At 40.7% G+C, this 19,171-nt stretch overlaps 1 protein-coding gene across 1 annotated transcript; it reads left to right on the top strand.

Moving 5' to 3' along the window:
- The first annotated feature begins 12,323 nt into the window (after positions 1 to 12,323).
- Positions 12,324 to 15,928, top strand: LOC128027117 (arylsulfatase I). The gene is made up of 2 exons (XM_052614421.1): positions 12,324 to 12,790; positions 14,082 to 15,928. The coding sequence occupies exons 1-2, from the start codon at positions 12,507 to 12,509 to the stop codon at positions 15,472 to 15,474; spliced, it is 1,677 nt and encodes a 558-aa protein (XP_052470381.1). The 5' UTR covers positions 12,324 to 12,506; the 3' UTR covers positions 15,475 to 15,928.
- Positions 15,929 to 19,171: the final 3,243 nt, after the last annotated feature.

Genomic DNA, 19,171 nt, shown 5'->3' with positions numbered 1-19,171 from the left:
CCAAACGTCTCATTTTTTAATGGGAAAGATGCAATAAATGTACTAACATCTGCAGTGGATTTTTGTGTGAAGAAGGAGGTGAGACAAATGTAAGTAAAACCATATGATGTGTATTTTGAATCACACACAAAAGAAATGCAAAGTGACATTTGTTTTCTTAATGGGCACAAATTTGAGCTCAAAAGAACATTTATAGAATTTAGAGCTTGATTTATAGCAATTGCACTTTTTTAATGAAAAAAAAAATAAAACATCATATGATCAAAATGAAAATCCCCCACCCCCCCTTGAATCTCATTATTAAAAAAAAGGTTTTTAGAAAAATACAAAAGGCATGAAATCCTTTTTAATCACAGGAAGTCCAGTTCTATCAAAAAAAAAAAAAAAAAAAAAAAAAAAAAAGAAAAGAAAAGAAAAACAAGACAACAACAACAAAAATAATATTAAATATTTCTCAAAATGTAGATCTCAGTAAAAATACAAAACATAAAACAATGACTTGCATACATATGAACAGTAGGGACAGAGCACACATTCAGGTTAAATCATTCTTTCAGTCGAGATTTTGAGATTGAGAACTAAAGTGTGGATGGTCTGAATCCATGCAATCCATCCACTGATTTTATAGTTTTGTGCACTACCACCTCGGGATCATCTTTTCCATTTCTTCTCTCTCCTTCTCTTTCTTCTTCTCTGTGCATCATTTCGGTGTGGAAGGGAACACAAGCAAACAAAAATTGAAAGATGCAGTAAAATAAAGCCAGAAGCCAAGATTTACATATAATCACTCTTTTTTTCTTCTGATTTGTTTCTACAGGAATGAATGCTTCTTCTTCTGCTGGTGGTTGGAGAGCATCTGCATTTTCTCCCTCCTTGCGTTTCTTCTTCTCAAACTCAAACACACATAATAAAATGGACAACTCATTTACCAGCAGAGGGGGCTGTGACCTTAGACTTGGTTCCAGTTGAAGAGCCTGCAGGACTCTGAAGCTCAGGAGTCTGAAAAGCTGTGGATTCAAAGAGTTTCTGGTGATTTCTACTAATATTAGTGATTGCTCCATACAAGTTTTGAATTGTGAGTTTGATTTCCATCACAATGATTCATGCACGTTACTCAGATGTGTCCTGTGAATCCTCTGATAAATTAACTTAGTAAAACCTCCGCTGATGTACATACCAGAAGGCACTGGAGGAAAATATCCATCATCCAAGCTGAATACATTACATTGTAAAAAGGAAGAAACATAATAAATTAGTTTGAAACAATTTCAATGAAGAACACGAGACACACAAGTTACCTTGCCCACTTCTTAAAGATCTCACTTAAGGATGCTTTCACTTCTTCAGTTTTAACCTGCAATTGACAACCACGTTTAATACAAACGTTATGTGCATTCAGACAATTCATATATTGTGATGTAATGCATCACAGTACTGAGCTAATCTGACATCAACTCTAGAGAGAAAAAAACCTGACCTGTTTCACTGACTAGTGTGTGTAAATCTTATTTGGTGCTTACAGTAGCCTATAACGTTATCTATGCATAAATATCAGTAAATTTAGGTCCAAGTTCTTTTGTACTACATGCACAAGTTTAAACAGTTCGTTTTTACCACTCAAGTCATGTTTAACGTCTATATTCAGTAAGTGCTAACTACAGGGGTAAATACAACTTGTGCTTTATGGACATCGTGTACCTACTACTGTCACCAATAGGCAGTGATTTCTGTTTGCAGTAAACTGATAAACACTAAATAATTTGCTGTTGGTAAATGCATCAGATTAGATTCAATCGCTCTAATGAATGTGTTTAAACTGCTTTACTTTAATTGAATGAATGAAATGGTGATTGTCCTTTAAATGGTGATATGTTAAAACGATCAGCTCGTCCTGCGAGCCGTCTTTAATATTTGAGGTCATGTTTGAAATGGGGATGAATTAAAAATGTGTAAAACTTGGGAAATACTTTGCTGCATGTTTCTTTCCCTTTCATAGGTCACTTCGATGCTGCGATGACGTCATCGCCTTGGGAACACCTTTGGTGTGACGAATGTCTGAAGCCCTATACCATCACGCCAATTTATTGGCCGAATATCGCTTAGCATCGCCCCAACACTCACGTGAGTGACCTAAATCAGAGTGCTGCACACTATTTCATCAGATTTTCATTCCTTCAGAAAGCGAATCATCTGTCGCCCGTAGGAAAGCGTTTTTCATCGTGTTCTCAGCTATCGTTATTACTTCTAAGTGCAGTTTACCCCTCTTCAGTGGACACGATGAGCTTCAGAAGATGCGTTGAGTAGTGTGACAGGTTCATCGGGGGGGGGGACACTCAGGACAGGTGTGTGCTATGTTTGGGCCTACACCATGCTCAGGCAGCGCTTAGCGGCCTTTCTGACTATCAACACTGCGATAGTCTAAATATATGGCTAAATTTATTGCACTCGAGGCTCGCGGCCTTCTCTAAAAGAGCAGGCCCCGCGTCTAACCCCTGCTACCCTGTTTCTGTGGTTGCCGAGGTGCCGCATGAGACAGTTGCTTGGGGCGACGCATGCGAGCTGGTGCCCATGGTGAGTGGGACAACGGAGTTTTCTCCTTCTGTCTCACTCTCCCCAGGACACGTGCAAGCGCTCGAAGAGCACTCCAGAGAGCCCGATTTCTGTATAGCCGCACTCCATCTCAACCTCCTAGGCCTTTTCCTTTTTTCCAAGACCTCCACCACAAGGTTTCAATTACCAATCCCGTCTCCGCTGATTTTGGCACGATTTCCAAAATGGCGGAACATGGATATGCAGCGATGCCAGCCATAGAAGAAACTCTCGAAGCACATCTCGCGCCTAACTCAGCTCTGTCTTGGAAGTCATGCCCCCAATTGCCATCCAAACCATGCAGAATTACATCTGCTTTGGTTGGAAAATCTTATATGGCCGCGGCTGCACTCCATTCTATGGGTGTACTTCAGGCTTATCAAGCGAATGTTCTGAAAGAGTTGGATGAGTGAGAAGGCCTGACTCTGGAGGCTGTTAAAGGCAAGGCAAGTTTATTTATATAGCACATTTCGTGCACAATGGTAATTCAAAGTGCTTTACATAAAAGAAAGTAACATAATTATGAAGAAAAATAAAAACAAGAACAAAACAAGCAATTTTAAAACTTTTAAAATTATTACTTATTTAAAATGAATTAAAAAAAGTTAGAAAATAATTTTACATAAAATAAAATAAAAAAACAGTGAAAATATAGTGCAATCAGTTTGGACATCGCACAGTGCTTATTCAATAAATGCACAGCTGAACAGATGAGTTTTAAGTCTAGATTTAAATGTGACTAGTGTTTTAGCACATCTGATCTTAGACAAGCTTAGAAAGAGCTTAGACGAGCTACTGACTTGGTGCTTAGGGCCACCAAGCACACTGCTCAGGCAATAGGCAGATCCATGGCAGGTGTAGTGTCAGTTGAGCGCCACCTATGGCTCACACTCACTGACATTAAAGACAAAACTTTTCTTTTGGATGCCCCCATTTCACACAATGGCTTGTTTGGAGTTCAGTCACTACTGTTGTGGAAAAGTTTAGAGCTGCTTAACAACAGTCTGCCATGTTTCGCCAGCTTATTTCACACAGAACTAGCGAAGTAGAGCATCAGCCACCTGCGTTTTGCTCGTGTGGAGACTCTTTCCCAACATCTCACTGTGGATGTTACGAACGATTCGACACGGTTACACCATCCAATTTTGGAAAGGGACACCTCCTTTCACCGAGGTTCTTCCAACCACTGTACGTCCTGGGGAGGCCTCGATTTTAAATCGATTTTAAATGTTACTCCTAGAGAAAGGGGCTATAGAGGAGGTACTCCCCACTCAGATGGAGTCAGGCTTTTACAGCCGATACTTTGTTGTGCCCAAAAAAGATGGTGGCTTACGTTCGATCTTGGACCTGCGTCATTTAAATCTTGTGCTCAGAGTGAGCAAGTTCAAGATGCTAACGATGAAGTCCATACTGTCTCAGATCCAATCCGAGGATTGGTTCTTAACTATCGATCTAAAGAACGCATACTTTCACATCCGGATCGTCGAGAGACACAGGAAGTTCCTCAGGTTTGCTTTCGAGGGAAAAGCTTGCCAATTTTGTGTTCTTCCGTTTGGTCTAGCCCTGGCTCATCGAACGTTCACAAAATGTATGGACGCAGCCTTGGCCCCGCTGCAGGTCCAAGGCATCAGAATTTTGAATTACCTGGACGATTGGCTAATATTAGCTCAATCTCAGGATCAGGCACTGTCACATCGGGATTTAGTGCTCGATCATCTGAAGAACCTTGGGTTGCGGACGAACCTACAAAAGAGTGTCCTGGTGCCGTGTCAGCAAATTACCTTTTTGGGGGTGAACTTGAATTTGTGCACGATGTGGGCACGTCTGTCTCCCGCACTGTGAAGTCAATGCAGGCTTGTCTGAGTCAGTTCAAGACAGGGCACCTAGTGCATGTCAGCTCATGTCTCAAACTGTTGGGTCTGATGGCAGCAGCGTCCCCTGTGGTTCAGTTGGGCCTGCTCCATATGCGTCCATTTAAGTGGTGGGCAAAGAGTCAGAACATATTTCCTCATTGTCATTCGCTTCGCAGAATTAGGGTGACACACAAGGCCTTTCGTGCTCTAAGCCCGTGGATGAGACCCCAGTTCCTTCAAAAAGGAGTCTAGCTGGGGACATCAAGTCGTCACAAGACCATGACTACAGACGTGTCCCTCACGGCTTGGGGGGCAGTGCTTCAAGGTCGTCCAGTCAGTGGGCTGTCTCTGAGCTGAGGTCACCGACACTATTATTTTTTCTAGGGCTACCTCCACGAGACGCTTGTATGCTTTGTTGCGGCTATATCGGCAAAACATGCTCTCGTGGGAGATGTTTCAGTCGGTCGCCACCCTTTAGTCTCCCGTTTTATGCAGGGTTCAAGACGACTTAGACCTTTCCGCCCAGCGCGTGTTCCTTCTTGGGACTTATTGATTGTTTTGGAGGAATTGGCGGCCCATCCCTTTGAACCTTTGGAGTCTGTTTCAGAGAAAATTTTTACTCTCAAGGCTCTATTGGTCAGTCCTTCATGTATGGACTTTTCCCCTGGATTGGTTAAAGTCTTTTTGCGACCTAGGCCTGATTACGTTCCGAAAGTGGCTTCGAACCCATTTTGTTTCCAGCAGGTGTTATTAGAGGCCTTCTCCCCTGCTAATGCAGGTTCGAGTAGCCTGTGTCTCTGCCCCGTAAGGGCTCTTAGGATCTATGTCAACCGCACAGCTCAGTGGCGTAAGTCCGATCAGTTATTTGTTTGTTTTGGTGGTAAAAGCAGAGGTTCTGCAGTCATCAAAACAACGTATGTCACACTGGATAGTGGAGGCTATATCTTTGGCCTATGAGGTGCGTGGTTTGGTTTTGCCTCTAGGGGTGCGTGCTCATTCTACTAGGGCAGTGGCTTCTTCATAGGCCTTCTTCAAAGGGTCGTCATTGGAGGATGTTTGTGCTGTGGTGGGTTGGTCCTCTCCTAGCACCTTCATCAACTTCTACAATTTGGACATGAGGTCAGCTCCTGGCTCCCGTGTTTTATCCGCTTGAGCAGATGCTTTCCTTAGCTGAGAGACAGCCCACTGACTGGACGACCTTGAAGCACTGCCCCCCAAGCCGTGAGGGACACGTCTGTAGTCATGGTCTTGGTCTCCAGCTATCTTAGGTACGTCAGGCGTTATGGTATAGCGTTCCCAAGGTGATGACGTCATCGCAGCATCAAAGTGACCTATGAAAGGGGACATCTCGGTTACGTATGTAACCTTGGTTCCATGAGTAGGGTACGCGTTGCTGCAATGTGGGCCGTTCCGTACCTGTGATAGCACTTCCTTCATAATAAGTAAATCTGATGAAATAGCGTGCAGCACTCTGATTTAGCTCACTCACATGCACGTTCCTTCTCTTTGACCTCTGAACTCTCCACTGCTCGTGCTGCATCGTGGCAAATGTAGTAATGTAGATTTGGACATGATATATATATATATATATATATATATTTTTTTTTTTTTTTTTTTTTTTTTTTTTACTTTGTAAATTTGTAGTGTGATGGGTACATTTTTCTTATTTTGATAAAATATTTATTTTTTTATTATTATTAAGAACTGCATTTCAGAAGCTACATAAATACAAACATTTTTCCAATAGGGAGACAGTATAAGGACAATTTACCCTGATCATGCAAATCAAAAAGTTTACACCACCGGCTCTTGGATCTTGCTGCATTCTTGAGCATCGGTAAATGTTTTGACCTTTGGTAATTGTTATGTTTGAGTCCCTCAATTGTCCTCAGAGTGAAAAGATGGATCTCAAATCATACAGTCACTGCTGGAAAAGGATCAAATATGTAGAAGATGCTGGAAAACCAAAGAATGTGTAGGAGCTGGAGGAGTTTTCTGAAGGACAGTGGGCAATTGAACTGTTCAGGACAAACAAGAGACTCATGAACATCTAACACAAAACATAAAAAAAAGTCATGGATCATGCAGGAAAAGACACACAGTATTAACATTCTAGGGTATGAAAACCTTTGAATGGGGTTTTCATTTTTACCAATTCAGTTATTATTTTTTCATGTTGAGAATATTAATATTTTGTGAAATAGCTTCAAGACAGTACTAAATAAAAAATAACACACTTTTCATGATCCCTCTTGTTAAAATTATGAACATTTTGCATATTCTGCAAGGGGTATGTAAACTTATTAGCACAAATGGATACTGGTTCATAAATATTTTATTTCAATCATAGTATTATAGTATATATATATATATATATATATATATATATATATATATATATATATAATATGAAACGTATCAGATATCATAATGCAGTGTGAGCCGTCGTATTTATATTTAAATACTTCTTGACATTTTTTTGGAGAGTAATGATACACTAGGCCAAAACTCAGCATGCAAATTTAACTTTATGCAATTTTCTATTATTCAATACATTAAGAAACCAAGAAGTAGCCTATTACATGCTTTGATAGTTCTGAGAGACATCACAACCAACACAGATATAGTTTATATAGTCAGCATGTCACATCAGGGAAAACCTCTCTGTGTAAGTGTAAAACCACAAACAACCACTGCTCCGACACCTGGCTTTGACCAATCAAATCCAGATACGCAAACTCGCCAGTGTGGTGAAATGAGTGTGACCAGGTGTGTTTGGATTAGGGTTTGAGCTGTGGAGTAAGTGAATGTGTTTATTTTAGGGAAATGCAGCCCACTCGTGTTTACATGTTTGTCAACCCTTATGAAACAAAAATATATTGAAGTATATTGGAAAATATCATGTAATATATTAGACATATATTCTTATATATATTTATTTTTTCCAATATTTTGCAATATATTGAAAGCGGCAATCATTTGTATATTTTGCAATATATTATATAATATATGTATCGTCAATATATTATTAAATGTATTCAAATATATAAAATATTAGAAAATAAAAAGGGAAAATAATATATTACAATATATCACAATATATTTTAAGAAATATATTGGTAAATATATTTTCCTTTTGTAAGGGTAAAGAGGATTCAGTGTGGAAGGTCAAACTTAGATAAACCCGAAACATAGCAGCAGTTTCAAACTTTTCATATGAAACTGATAATTAACCAACATTTGCCTTGTTTGCATGATTAATGAAGGAGAAATTGGTCTTGGTGATTGTAAGCAGTAGTAAGGTCAGCTGGCAGGAGGATTGGGGTAACTAGCATTCACAGAACTCAAGTGTCTGGGGGATAAAAGAGTTTGTAAATGGATTTGCCAGGGGTCAGGGTTTGGCTGGTTCCTCTGCAGTTATTTTCTGCTGGTAGATGCTGTAACTACACAATTATGTGTGCATAAAATGTTTCTCTCTTGACACACGTTCAACAGTCATGGCATATTCTGACCAAGAAGGTCTAGAGACTATAATACCTGGAGAAGGACCACAGAACTTTCTAACCTGAATTTCCATTCCATTTTCCACAGCTGAAGCTCATCAGAGGACTACTACAAAAGCCGCTGCGTCACACACACTGGTGAGACATGTCTCCAGAAGACTCCAGGATAATTGTACCTCTACCTCTCTTCCAGAAAGCGGTGTGTGACCGGCCAGCCCCAGCGCATGAGCACAGCACAGACACCCAGCACTTGGAAGCACAGAGTTGACGACAAACGGGACTGGGACCAAATGCTGTCATACTTATTTTTGCCATCAGAGAAGTCCCCCAGGATTCTACCAGTTTCACACACTTTGAGCTCTTGTTTGAATGGATAATACAGCCACCTGTATATTTCTAGCTACTTGGCAAGGGCTGTTTATGTGGAAGAAATGAGTTGGGCCCATCACATACATGTCAACCCCCTCCTATAGGCTGCCCAGAAAAATGAGTTGCAACACCTGGTCGGTCTATTCTCCAATGTGTTCTCTCCCCTCCCTGGACGGACCCACGTGCTCCAACATGTTGTCCACACACCACAGGGAATGATTGTCAGGCAGTGTCCCTACCATGTTCTGGAGGCTCAGCGACACCCATCGAGGAAGAGGTAAAGGAGATGCTGAAGTTAGGGGTGATAGAACCATCACGTAGCCCATGGCCCAGCCCCATCATCATGGTCCCCAAACCTGATGGTACCCTCTGCTTTTGCAATGACTTTCACCCTCTCAACGAAGTCTCAGAGTTTGACGGGTATCTGATGCCACGGGTGGATGAACTGCTAGATCGCCTGGGTAGAGCCTGGTTTATCTCCACCATAGACCTCACTAAGGGGTACTGGCAAGTACCACTGACAGAGGAAGCCAAGCCAAAAACTGCGTTCTCATCCCCCAGTGGCCACTGGCACTGGCAGTCTCCTTCAGCCTCCACAGGGCCCAAACCACTTTCCAACGAATGATGGATATCCTATTGAGGCCCCACCAATCCTACACAGTCCCAAGTCTCCCCATTGTCCCACAGGACCAGGACAACGCTTATTGAATTCCCCTTGTCGTGTGATTATTCACCACTTCAAAATATATGTATATATATATATTAAGTTATAAGTTAAGATATATTAATAGTTCCTCTTCAGGAACTGGAGCTGCGTCAATGCGCTTTGGGGAACGCGCCCAGCATGCGCAACTCTGAATATCGTGTGAAATCAGACCAATGGAAGAGCGTGATGTCACCGGCGGAGTGACGTAAGCGACCAGGAAGCTATAAAAGCACGTGCCACGCAGCTAGCGTCAGCTTCGCATCTTTCAGCAAGCGCTCTGTGTGTGAATGTCAAACTGTTTGTTTTGTGAGTCTTATTTACTCTTGTCTGTCCAGTTTAGAGCTCCTAGACATGACAAAGAGCAAGGCGAAAGTCAAACACACTGATGGCGATTCCAAATCGCGCTATAGGTTGTGTGTTCCTCCCTGCCTGAGATATATAACGGGTGGGGATACACACAGCCTTTGCGTGGTTTGCCTGGGTTCGAAGCATGCTGAGTCGGCTCTCGAGGGGGCCGACTACCCGCACTGTGAGCGTATGTCGGTGCGGCTGCTTCGTTCCCAGAGGGCCTTCTTCGAGGAGGGGGCCTTCGCCAGCGTTCCCCGAGGTGATGGTCTCGCTTCTGCTGTGGCAGAACGGCGGCTGCACTCGTATTCCCCCGTGGGACTTGGTTGTGGTGTTAGAGGCAATGTGCAAACTCCCATTTGAACCTATTCAAGATATCTCAGACAGACATCTCACACTTAAAACCTCCTTTCTGTTGGCTATCACCTCTCTGCGGAGAGTAGGAGACCTTCAGGCCCTCTCTGTGGCCCCTACTTATCTTGAGTTTGCACCAGGCATGACTAAAGCGTTCATATACCCTCAAGCAGGATATGTTCCTAAGGCTCCCTCTGTTACACCACAACCTGTAGTGCTGCAGGCCTTCTCTCCTCCTCCCTTTCGGGAGCCCGACCAGGTGAAGCTAAATTGTATGTGTCCAGTTCGAGCGCTGGACTCATATGTCCACAGAGCTGCCCTGTGGAGAAAGACCGATCAATTGCTTGTATGCTACGGTCCCCCCAAGAGGGGTTCTCCTGCTTCTAAGCAGACTATTAGTCATTGGATAGTCGAGGCTATCAACGCTTCCTATGAGTCCTCTGGTCGTCCCCCGCTGTCGGGAGCCAAGGCTCACTCTACTCGGGGTATGGCGGCCTCCAAAGCCTTCTTAGCAGGTGTATCCATGCTGGACATCTGCAATGCTGCGGGGTGGTCCACGCCCTCTATGTTTGTTAAATTCTATGGCCTAGACATGCCAGTCACCCCAGGCGCTTCCGTCCTCCTGTCCTAAGCTGTGCTCTTTGGATACACACTAGGCAGGGGTTTGGTAGTCTGGCGGCGTTGGTACTCGTTCCCCAAAGCGCATTGACGCAGCTCGAGTTCCTGAAGAGGAACGTCTCTAGGTTACGTTTTAACCCCAGTTCCTCGAGTGAACGAGACGCTGCGTCTCGGAGCCATACCCCCGGCACCCCTGCCGGTGCTTGCTGGTACTCAAAGCTGACACCAGCTGCGTGGCAGGTTATAGCTTCTGCGTTATAGCTTCCTGGTCGCTTACGTCACTCCGCCGGTGACGCCACGCTCTTCCATTGGTCTGATTTCACACAATATTCAGTGTATTTCTTGACACCACACTGTAATTGTTTTTGTTTGTTTGTTTTTTCAACTTTCAACTTTTAATCAGTTGCATTCAATTTAATTTTAATTTAATAAGTTCAATTTATTGCGAATGGATGCTGTCAGAATAAAAGTCTAAACAGCTGATAAAATCATCACAATAAGCCACAAGTAATTCACAAAACTCCTTCAGTTAACATCTTATAGTGAAACGTGAGAAGCTGCATGTTTTTAAGATAAATTATTGAGACATTTTTAAATGCTTCTGGCAATAATACAAGTCCATAATAATAACTCCCTCTCCATGCATTGGTGTGAAAGTGATGTAGTGCTAAATTTCTCCAAAACTGTTCCCAAGAAACAAACTCTTCTACATTTTTAATGGACTGAGGATGGATACATTTTCAGTAAACTGTAATTTGACTGTTTTTATTGAGAAAAAAATTGCTGGAGCATTCTGCAATTCATACAACAGCTTTTTAGCATTTATTTTATAAAGAATGTTGACTTCATTGCACAATATGTTGACACCAGTGCTAAACGGACACAGATGTGAGAAGAAATGTATGTTTCTCTTTCAGATCTTATCAGAGTGTGACTTCAGGTGTACACAGTGAGTGCCAGCTCATATAACAATACTCAAAGTCCCAATAAAAGAGCTCATGTGAACACAAATGCTGTTTCTGTTCAAGCACGGTTTGTACCCCTGGTTCCCCTAAATTCTTCTACGGCATATTTTAATAACAGAAAACCTTTGGGGCCTCAGCTTGTGTTTGGAGATTAAATAAATAAATAAATAAATAAATAAATAAATAAATAAATAAATAAAAACATGAACCAAATGAATAACAGCAAATGACTGTACTTCCTATGCAACTGTAGCCAGGTCATAATATTTCCACGACGATGATAAAACTATGATACAAATCATGAGTCATGTGCAATGGCTCCAAACCACAGATGAAAGACACTGGGATAATGCATTTGTTTAAAGTAAACAATGGCAAGACATCACACACTGAGAGAGAAGACATCTTGAATATGTCTCTTTGTTGCAGTTTCAGGGCTGGTGAGGACTCAATCCTATAAAGCAGATAAAACTGAACCATGTGTCAAAACAGCTGCTTACTTAGGAATGTCACTAAACACAAATAAAAAGATTTTTGGGCATTAGAGACTATGAATAATAAATGTAATGAAACACTGGGAAAAATATTGCTATGGTAATTGTTCAACGTTTAATTCCTGTACTTTATGGTGTAAGAAGAAAAGCCTAAAAAAACTTTTTTTCACAGGTGTTTTGTTTTGAATTATGAATTTTTTTTATTGTGTTTTAGGCACTGATCTAGATGTTCTATATTATAGATCAGTGGTTTTGGGGTTGAGTTGAAGGAAATGTCCTTAAACGTGACAGAATTTGTACTGGTAATTTTCTGCCAGGGATATTATCTGTTTTTCTACTGACCTTTTTTCTTGCAATTTAATTTCACAGTAAAATGGTGTCAAAAATGTTTTTAGATGTGAAAAATAATTTATCTTCTAATTAATCTTTTTTTCTTTTTAATGACATTCCCAGAATCCTCTGCATTTCAGCTCATATTTGATGGTACTGTCTTAAGTATTTAGCTGCTCACCAGGTCATTTTCGTCCACTGTAGGCGTGTGCAGCATTCTCGGCCGCTCTGTTAGTTCACTGTATTGAGACACAGCCAGAGCCCTCACCGCGCGCGCATACATCGCGCAGTCTCCACACATAAACTTTACGCTCGTCTCTGTAATTCAGAAGATCATTCGCGAATTATTCCCTCACTCACAGTGACGTGAAAGCCTTGCCATGACAGCACCGTCTCTAACAGCGCTCTCCGTGATGAGTTTGCTCAGTCTGGGCTATCTGTCCCAGGACTGGACGGGTCTGAACCAGGTCGAGCAGCCGAGCCATCCGCGTCCGCACATCATCTTCATCATGACAGATGATCAGGGCTTCAACGACATCGGCTACCACAACAGAGACATCCACACCCCGACACTGGACAAACTGGCAGCGGAAGGAGTGAAGCTGGAGAACTACTACATCCAGCCCATCTGCACTCCTTCCCGCAGTCAGTTCATCACTGGCAGGTAACTCACTCACTTCAGTCAGCTGTTTGAACCCTGATTGTGGACGGGTTTTTGTCACATAAATATGGTAATAAGTGGTAAATGTTATCAAAGCACTGTATTACCATCATTATACCACTTTATGTTAGGCTACTGCTTGTTATAATAAAGCGATTTACTATGTAAGAATCATTTAAGGCAGTGGTTCCAGGTGGCGGGGCCCCACTTAGGGGCATCAAGATGACTTAAAATGATATGATTTGTATAGACCTGGAAAAGTCATGCAAATTAATCTAATGTTATAAACGTGTGCATTTTTATACATTTTATGAATGCACTTTTTTATGCCAAGTTATGCCAAGCTCTAAAATATTTGATCTGAAACTTTGTGAATTTTTTTTTAATTTTTTTATTTTTAAGTCTTATCGAGTAAATCAGGAACAACTGGAAAAGTCATGGGGCCTCTGAATGCTGTTGTGAACAATATGGGGTCTTGGAGTGAAAGAAGACCCACTGATTAAATATAACTAATTCATCATTTAAAATAGGGTAATTTTCGTCAAAATATTTGGTCAAACATACAGTATATACTAATAAAACTCATTCAGACCAATTTTTTGTATGAGTTTCGGTGATTTTTTAAAACAACTGACTTGAATGATTAATTCTAACATACGTCTTATTTGTGAGCAAGTTCTGCTCTACAAAATATAAATATTTTAAGCCACATATTTTATGGTAGAACATAATTTGAAGAACATATTTAATTAAGTTTATATGAAGAGTTCAGATGCAAAAGCCTCTAAATGCCATTTGAAATTTGCATCTAAAATTAGGATTTTTATCAAGCTCCTATGCTTAGGTTGAGTCATTTTACTTTAATGGCAATGTGCAGGTCCTTTGCCAGACTATTAAAGTGAGATAACTGAACATAAATATAGGAGCCTGATAAAAATCCCAATTTTAGATGAAAATTTCAGATGGCATTTAGAGGCTTTTGCATCTGAACTCTTCATATATAGGCTACACCAAATATAATGTATATGTACAGTACACCACTTTTCACAATACACACTGTTTAAAGCAGATTTAAAGAAAAGTGTGATATAAAACTAATGTTCATGTTAGGGAGGTCAAGATAGGGCAAAGTTTATTTAATAGCACATTTCATAAAATTCAGTTTTGGGGAGTCCTGATGTCTATGGCAATACAGTGTGTGAAATGTATCAATCCATGTCTGTGGTTGTGACAAGATATTTGTTAGTTCTGATCATTGATCTCTTTTTTTTTTTACTTTACCTTTCCGCTCTAGATATCAGATCCATACCGGTCTCCAGCACTCGATAATCCGCTCTCGGCAGCCCAGCTGTTTGCCCTTTGACCTCCGGACGTTGCCGCAGCGGCTGCAGGAGGCGGGATATGCCACGCACATGGTGGGCAAATGGCATCTGGGCTTCTACAAGCGTGATTGCCTGCCGACCCGCCGCGGGTTCCACACATACTTCGGCTCTCTGACGGGCAGCGTGGATTATTACACCTACAAGTCGTGCGACGGGCCAGGAATTTGCGGGTACGACCTCCACGAGGGCGAGCGTGTGGCATGGGGTCAGGGAGGGCGTTATTCCACACATTTGTACATGCGAAGAGTCCGAAAAATACTTGCTGCTCACGATCCTTCATCCCAGCCTCTTTTCATTTTCCTCTCTTTCCAAGCCGTGCACATGCCATTGCAGTCACCAAGGGAATACATCTATCCGTATCGACGAATGGGAAATGTGTTTCGCCGGAAATACGCCGGGATGGTTTCAGCTGTAGATGAGGCAGTAAGGAACGTGACGTATGCACTCCGAAAGTATGGCTACTATAAGAACAGTGTCATTATCTTTTCTACGGATAACGGCGGACAGCCGCTCTTTGGTGGGAGCAATTGGCCTCTACGGGGAAAAAAGGGAACATATTGGGAAGGAGGCGTCCGTGGCATTGGATTCGTCCATAGTCCGTTGTTGAGACGCAGGAAGAGAGTTAGCAAAGCTCTGGTTCACATCACTGACTGGTACCCAACGCTAGTGGGACTCGCAGGAGGGAATGTTTCCTGGATGGATGGGCTTGATGGATATGACATGTGGGAAACCATTAGTAATGGGAAAGAGTCTCCCCGTTTGGAGATCCTTCATAATATTGATCCTCTCTACAACGCTGCCCGGCACGGATCTTTAAAAAACGGATACGGGATCTGGAATACGGCCGTACAGGCAGCGGTTCGAGTCGGAGACTGGAAGCTCCTGACCGGAAATCCCGGACATGGAGACTGGATTCCGCCTCAGATACTGGGAAACTTTCCGGAATCTTGGTGGAATTTGGAACGCCACACTGAAGCGAGGAAATCCTTGTGGCTCTATAATGTGGCAGACGATCCGTACGAGCGTTACGATCTTGCAGAGCGCCGGCCAGACGTGGTCAAGCAGCTGCTGGCCCGGTTAGCGTTCTACAACCGGACCGCCGTTCCGGTGCGCTACCCTTCGGAGGATCCTAGAGCCGATCCAAGACGCAACGGAGGGGCTTGGGGTCCTTGGGAAGGAGGTGAAGAAAACTGGGAGGCGTTTTATCTTAGAAAGAGTAAAGTCAAGAAGCGAAAGCCCAAGTTCTGTAAGATGAAGTCATTTTTTAGAAGACTTAACATTAGAATGATGTCAAACAAGATTTGAACAAACACGTCCTGCAAGAACTGACTATTACAGATGCTGCTGACAGTAACACGTTATCATTTTAGGGATTTTCAATTGTGAATTTGCCTAGTATGGAGACACTAATTTGAAACAAAGTCCCATGATCACATTCACTGAAGCATCCACATCATTTCTTTGAGCAGATTTTGAGCCCTGCGGTTTTCTGACCTCGAACCCCTGTGCAATGAATGTTGAAGGAATCTGTGAATAAATTTTGTATCCTCTCTGATCTGGTGTACAGTGTTTGCACCTTGTATTTATATAAAATACCTGCTAGGAGACTAAAATGAATCTGTTATGTTGTTTTGAGCATGTATGTGAATGTTTATGTTTGTTTGCAACCCGATTCTATCTATTCTGTTAACAAAAACTCACAGTGTTTTGGATAAATAAACGTTTTTGAAAGACTCAAGTTCTCTTGAGACTATTGTAATTTCCAGTGAACTGATTGCCCTCTAGTGGAGACCTGATGTTCCTTAATTTAGACTGCACGAGGACAAATAAAAGTGTCTGTACATTTACTAGGCTTGTTGAGCGTTTCTTACAGAGAAATGGGCCTCTCAGAGGAGGCTTCTGATTCTTAACGGCTTCATTTTATTGAGATGTCTACTGTACTGGTTTGACTCCTGACCATATAGAAATTCTTAAAAAATTAAGATATTTGTTATTGTTGTTTAAGTTTAGAGTTTATTCAAGGTGTAAAACTATAAATGTAAATCTTTTGCAGTATAGGGCGAAGTCATTATGTACATTAACAATTTGCCAAAATACTGTGTATTGGGGAATGATTTTGAACAAGCTTTATTATTATAACACTTTCCCCCATTCTATATTTATAACAATATTAATTTACTATTACAAAGTTTCTTAGACCTTGAGAATTAATGTTTAATTTACCCCAAGACATTTTTGTGTTATAGTTCTGGGTTCTGTAACTGTCAAATTATTTTAGATTTTGGAGCTCTACACAACTAGTCTGTCAGCATACTCTCAACAGGTAAATTATTTCATTCTTAAAATATCTAGATACATTTTTAACTTTCAAATTGTGTCTGATTTCTTACCAATTATGTATTTTCTCAATTTGCTGTTATCACCAAAAAAAAAAAAAAAAAAAAAAAAAAAAAAAAAAATTCCCTCCTCTTCTCTACTAAGTATCAAGGACATATTGGATTTATGGTTTAAACTGTTAGTTTTCATTAATTACTTCTGTTTAAGCACACACACAAATTAAAGCTAAAAATATTATTATAATATTGCTTGTTAATGTTATTATATTTGGGGCTTCTTGCTTGGTTAAATTTCCAATACTTTCAAAACAGGTTTGTACATTTATTTCGACTCAGCTGATATTATTTATTTCATCTACTGTATAAAACTCAGTAAGTTTACGTAGGGTACTATCTTTTATCCGAGGCCATTTTTATGAATACGAAATATTGAACATATTATCTTAAAAAAAGATCAGTTATTACACACATTAGGTGTATTTATCGATCTATTTTATGATATCAATATGATATCTCCCGCTTATGAAAGTCTGTATAAAGGTAAACGAGTCCGAAATACGGGTTACTACGGGTCAGACGAACCACCAATCACAGGCCTCCTAACAGCCCTTCCCATTTGGTATGGCGCGTCTGATTGGTGGAGGTTTTGGCGACCAGACACAACGGAAAAAGAACAAGTATACGCTCTCCGTCAGAAGAGCTCGGTGTCACACAGGTCAGTAGTAAAGCCAATTTAAAGGGCTTGATGTATTTTATCCTTCATTGAGTTGTGAAATGCATTGTATAGTAGCATAATAGCGACTGTTTTATTAATTTGCATATATCATCGCGACGTGTCAGTGATGCGAATGGATGACAGCATAAGAGCATATGTGTATGAAACGGAAATATGACACTAACGTATATGAACTCCGCTTTGTTTCATTTCCGTCTTTAGCTGTTGCCTTTTGGATATGTATTTTCATAATTTAATAAATGAACATTGTGTGAAGTGTCAACCTTTATTTTAAATAACGTTAGCTATGTGTTTTGTAAATAGCCTCTGTGTTTAATAATTAAAGCTGCTCTTGTTGTGTGAAGTGGGTACAGAAAGTCATTTGTCATAATGTGCATGACTAACGTTACATATTGAGATATAAGTTCTCAATTTAACTTGCTGACCTCTAAATGCATTCATCATGTGGCTTAGCAAAACTAATGTTATAGAAGTCAGGAATTGAGCATCAATCTGTCTTAAAGTACTTGTGGTTGTTAGTGAATGTTGTCCCTTTTGACCTTGTTGTATGGCAACAGACATGTTTCTGTTTCTTGTTTTCATTCCCAGCATCCTTCTACCTGGGGAAATCACCTCTGTGCATAAATGAAAGGTTTAGTATTAAACAATAGGTTTTTATAGGGAGAAAACAATGCATGCAATTTCATGCAATTTCAGATTTGCCACTACTGTGAAGCCGTAGTGTACAGTAACAGTATGACTGTAGATCATCTCTAGCCCTCACTGCAGTTGTGTAGATGCTTGGTTGTATTTTGATTTAAGACATTGTGATTCATTTGTACTTTGGTGTTCTTGCAGAGCTTGTTTGAGTTGGTCATTGTGTTGCAGGTACGATGGAAACTAAGGGTTTGGAAACAGACGCCTGGTAAGCAGGACAAAAGGTCATGGGCATCTGCCGTCTGAGCATGTGAATAGATGCCTGTAGCACACACCTGTTCATCTTTAATAATGAATGCTGTTGATTGTTGTGTTCATTCATGCATTTTATATGAAGGTCACATAGCTGTCAAGAATTGATAAGCGAGATGGTAGTGTATATTTTGTCAACACTCAAAAGTAGAGTAAAACTCAACCTTTTGTCCCGGTCAGAGACGGGATAGATATCACAAGGTCAGACTGATACTGCCTGTCTGGTTTAATCTGGTTTATTACATTTATTATGGTCTCAAGCTGTAAATGAGTTCTGGAGACCCATGATGCAACATGATGGTCGGATGTTATAATTATGCAATAGCTGCAGCACTCAGTGATGTTTTAGATACTTAAACTTCCCTCTTCTCAGTTTGAATGGTTTTTAGTTGTGTTCTTTATCATGGATAGAATGAAACGTGTGCTGATTGATTGGTCAATATTTATTGATGGTCATTGCTGTGGTAAGAGCAGCGCTTCCTGGTTCATTTCTGTTTGTTCAGTCTCTTTGGGACTTGTCATTGAGTGTTTGTCAGGTCGCGTGATGCAATCTTGTCTGTCGTGTGGGTTGCGAAACTATGTAAACATCCCTTATCCGTGACCATGACTGAACGAAACAAGATCAAGAGGGAATCTCAAGAATTTGTCATTGAAGAGTCATATTTCACCATATAGCCTAAGAAATTGTTCTTTGCATTAAAATATAAGTCTATTTTAAGCCTTTTTGTTTTGCACTTTACCCTTATTTTCATAACAAATAAGCACATTATTTAATCTTTAAAATCTCAAAAGTGTGGGGTCAGTGTAAAAAAAAAGACGAAATTAATACTTTTATTTAGCAAAGATACATTAAAATGATCATTAAGACATTTATAATGTAACAAAAAATTATATTTCAAATAAGTGCTGTTCTTTTGAACTTTATGTTCATCAAAGATTCCTAAAATAAAATGATTAAGCAGCACAACTGTTTTTAACATTA

The sequence above is a fragment of the Carassius gibelio genome, chromosome A14, assembly GCF_023724105.1.
Source record: "Carassius gibelio isolate Cgi1373 ecotype wild population from Czech Republic chromosome A14, carGib1.2-hapl.c, whole genome shotgun sequence".
Taxonomy (NCBI): Eukaryota; Metazoa; Chordata; class Actinopteri; order Cypriniformes; family Cyprinidae; genus Carassius; species Carassius gibelio.
This window is presented reverse-complemented; position numbering and strand designations above follow the sequence as displayed.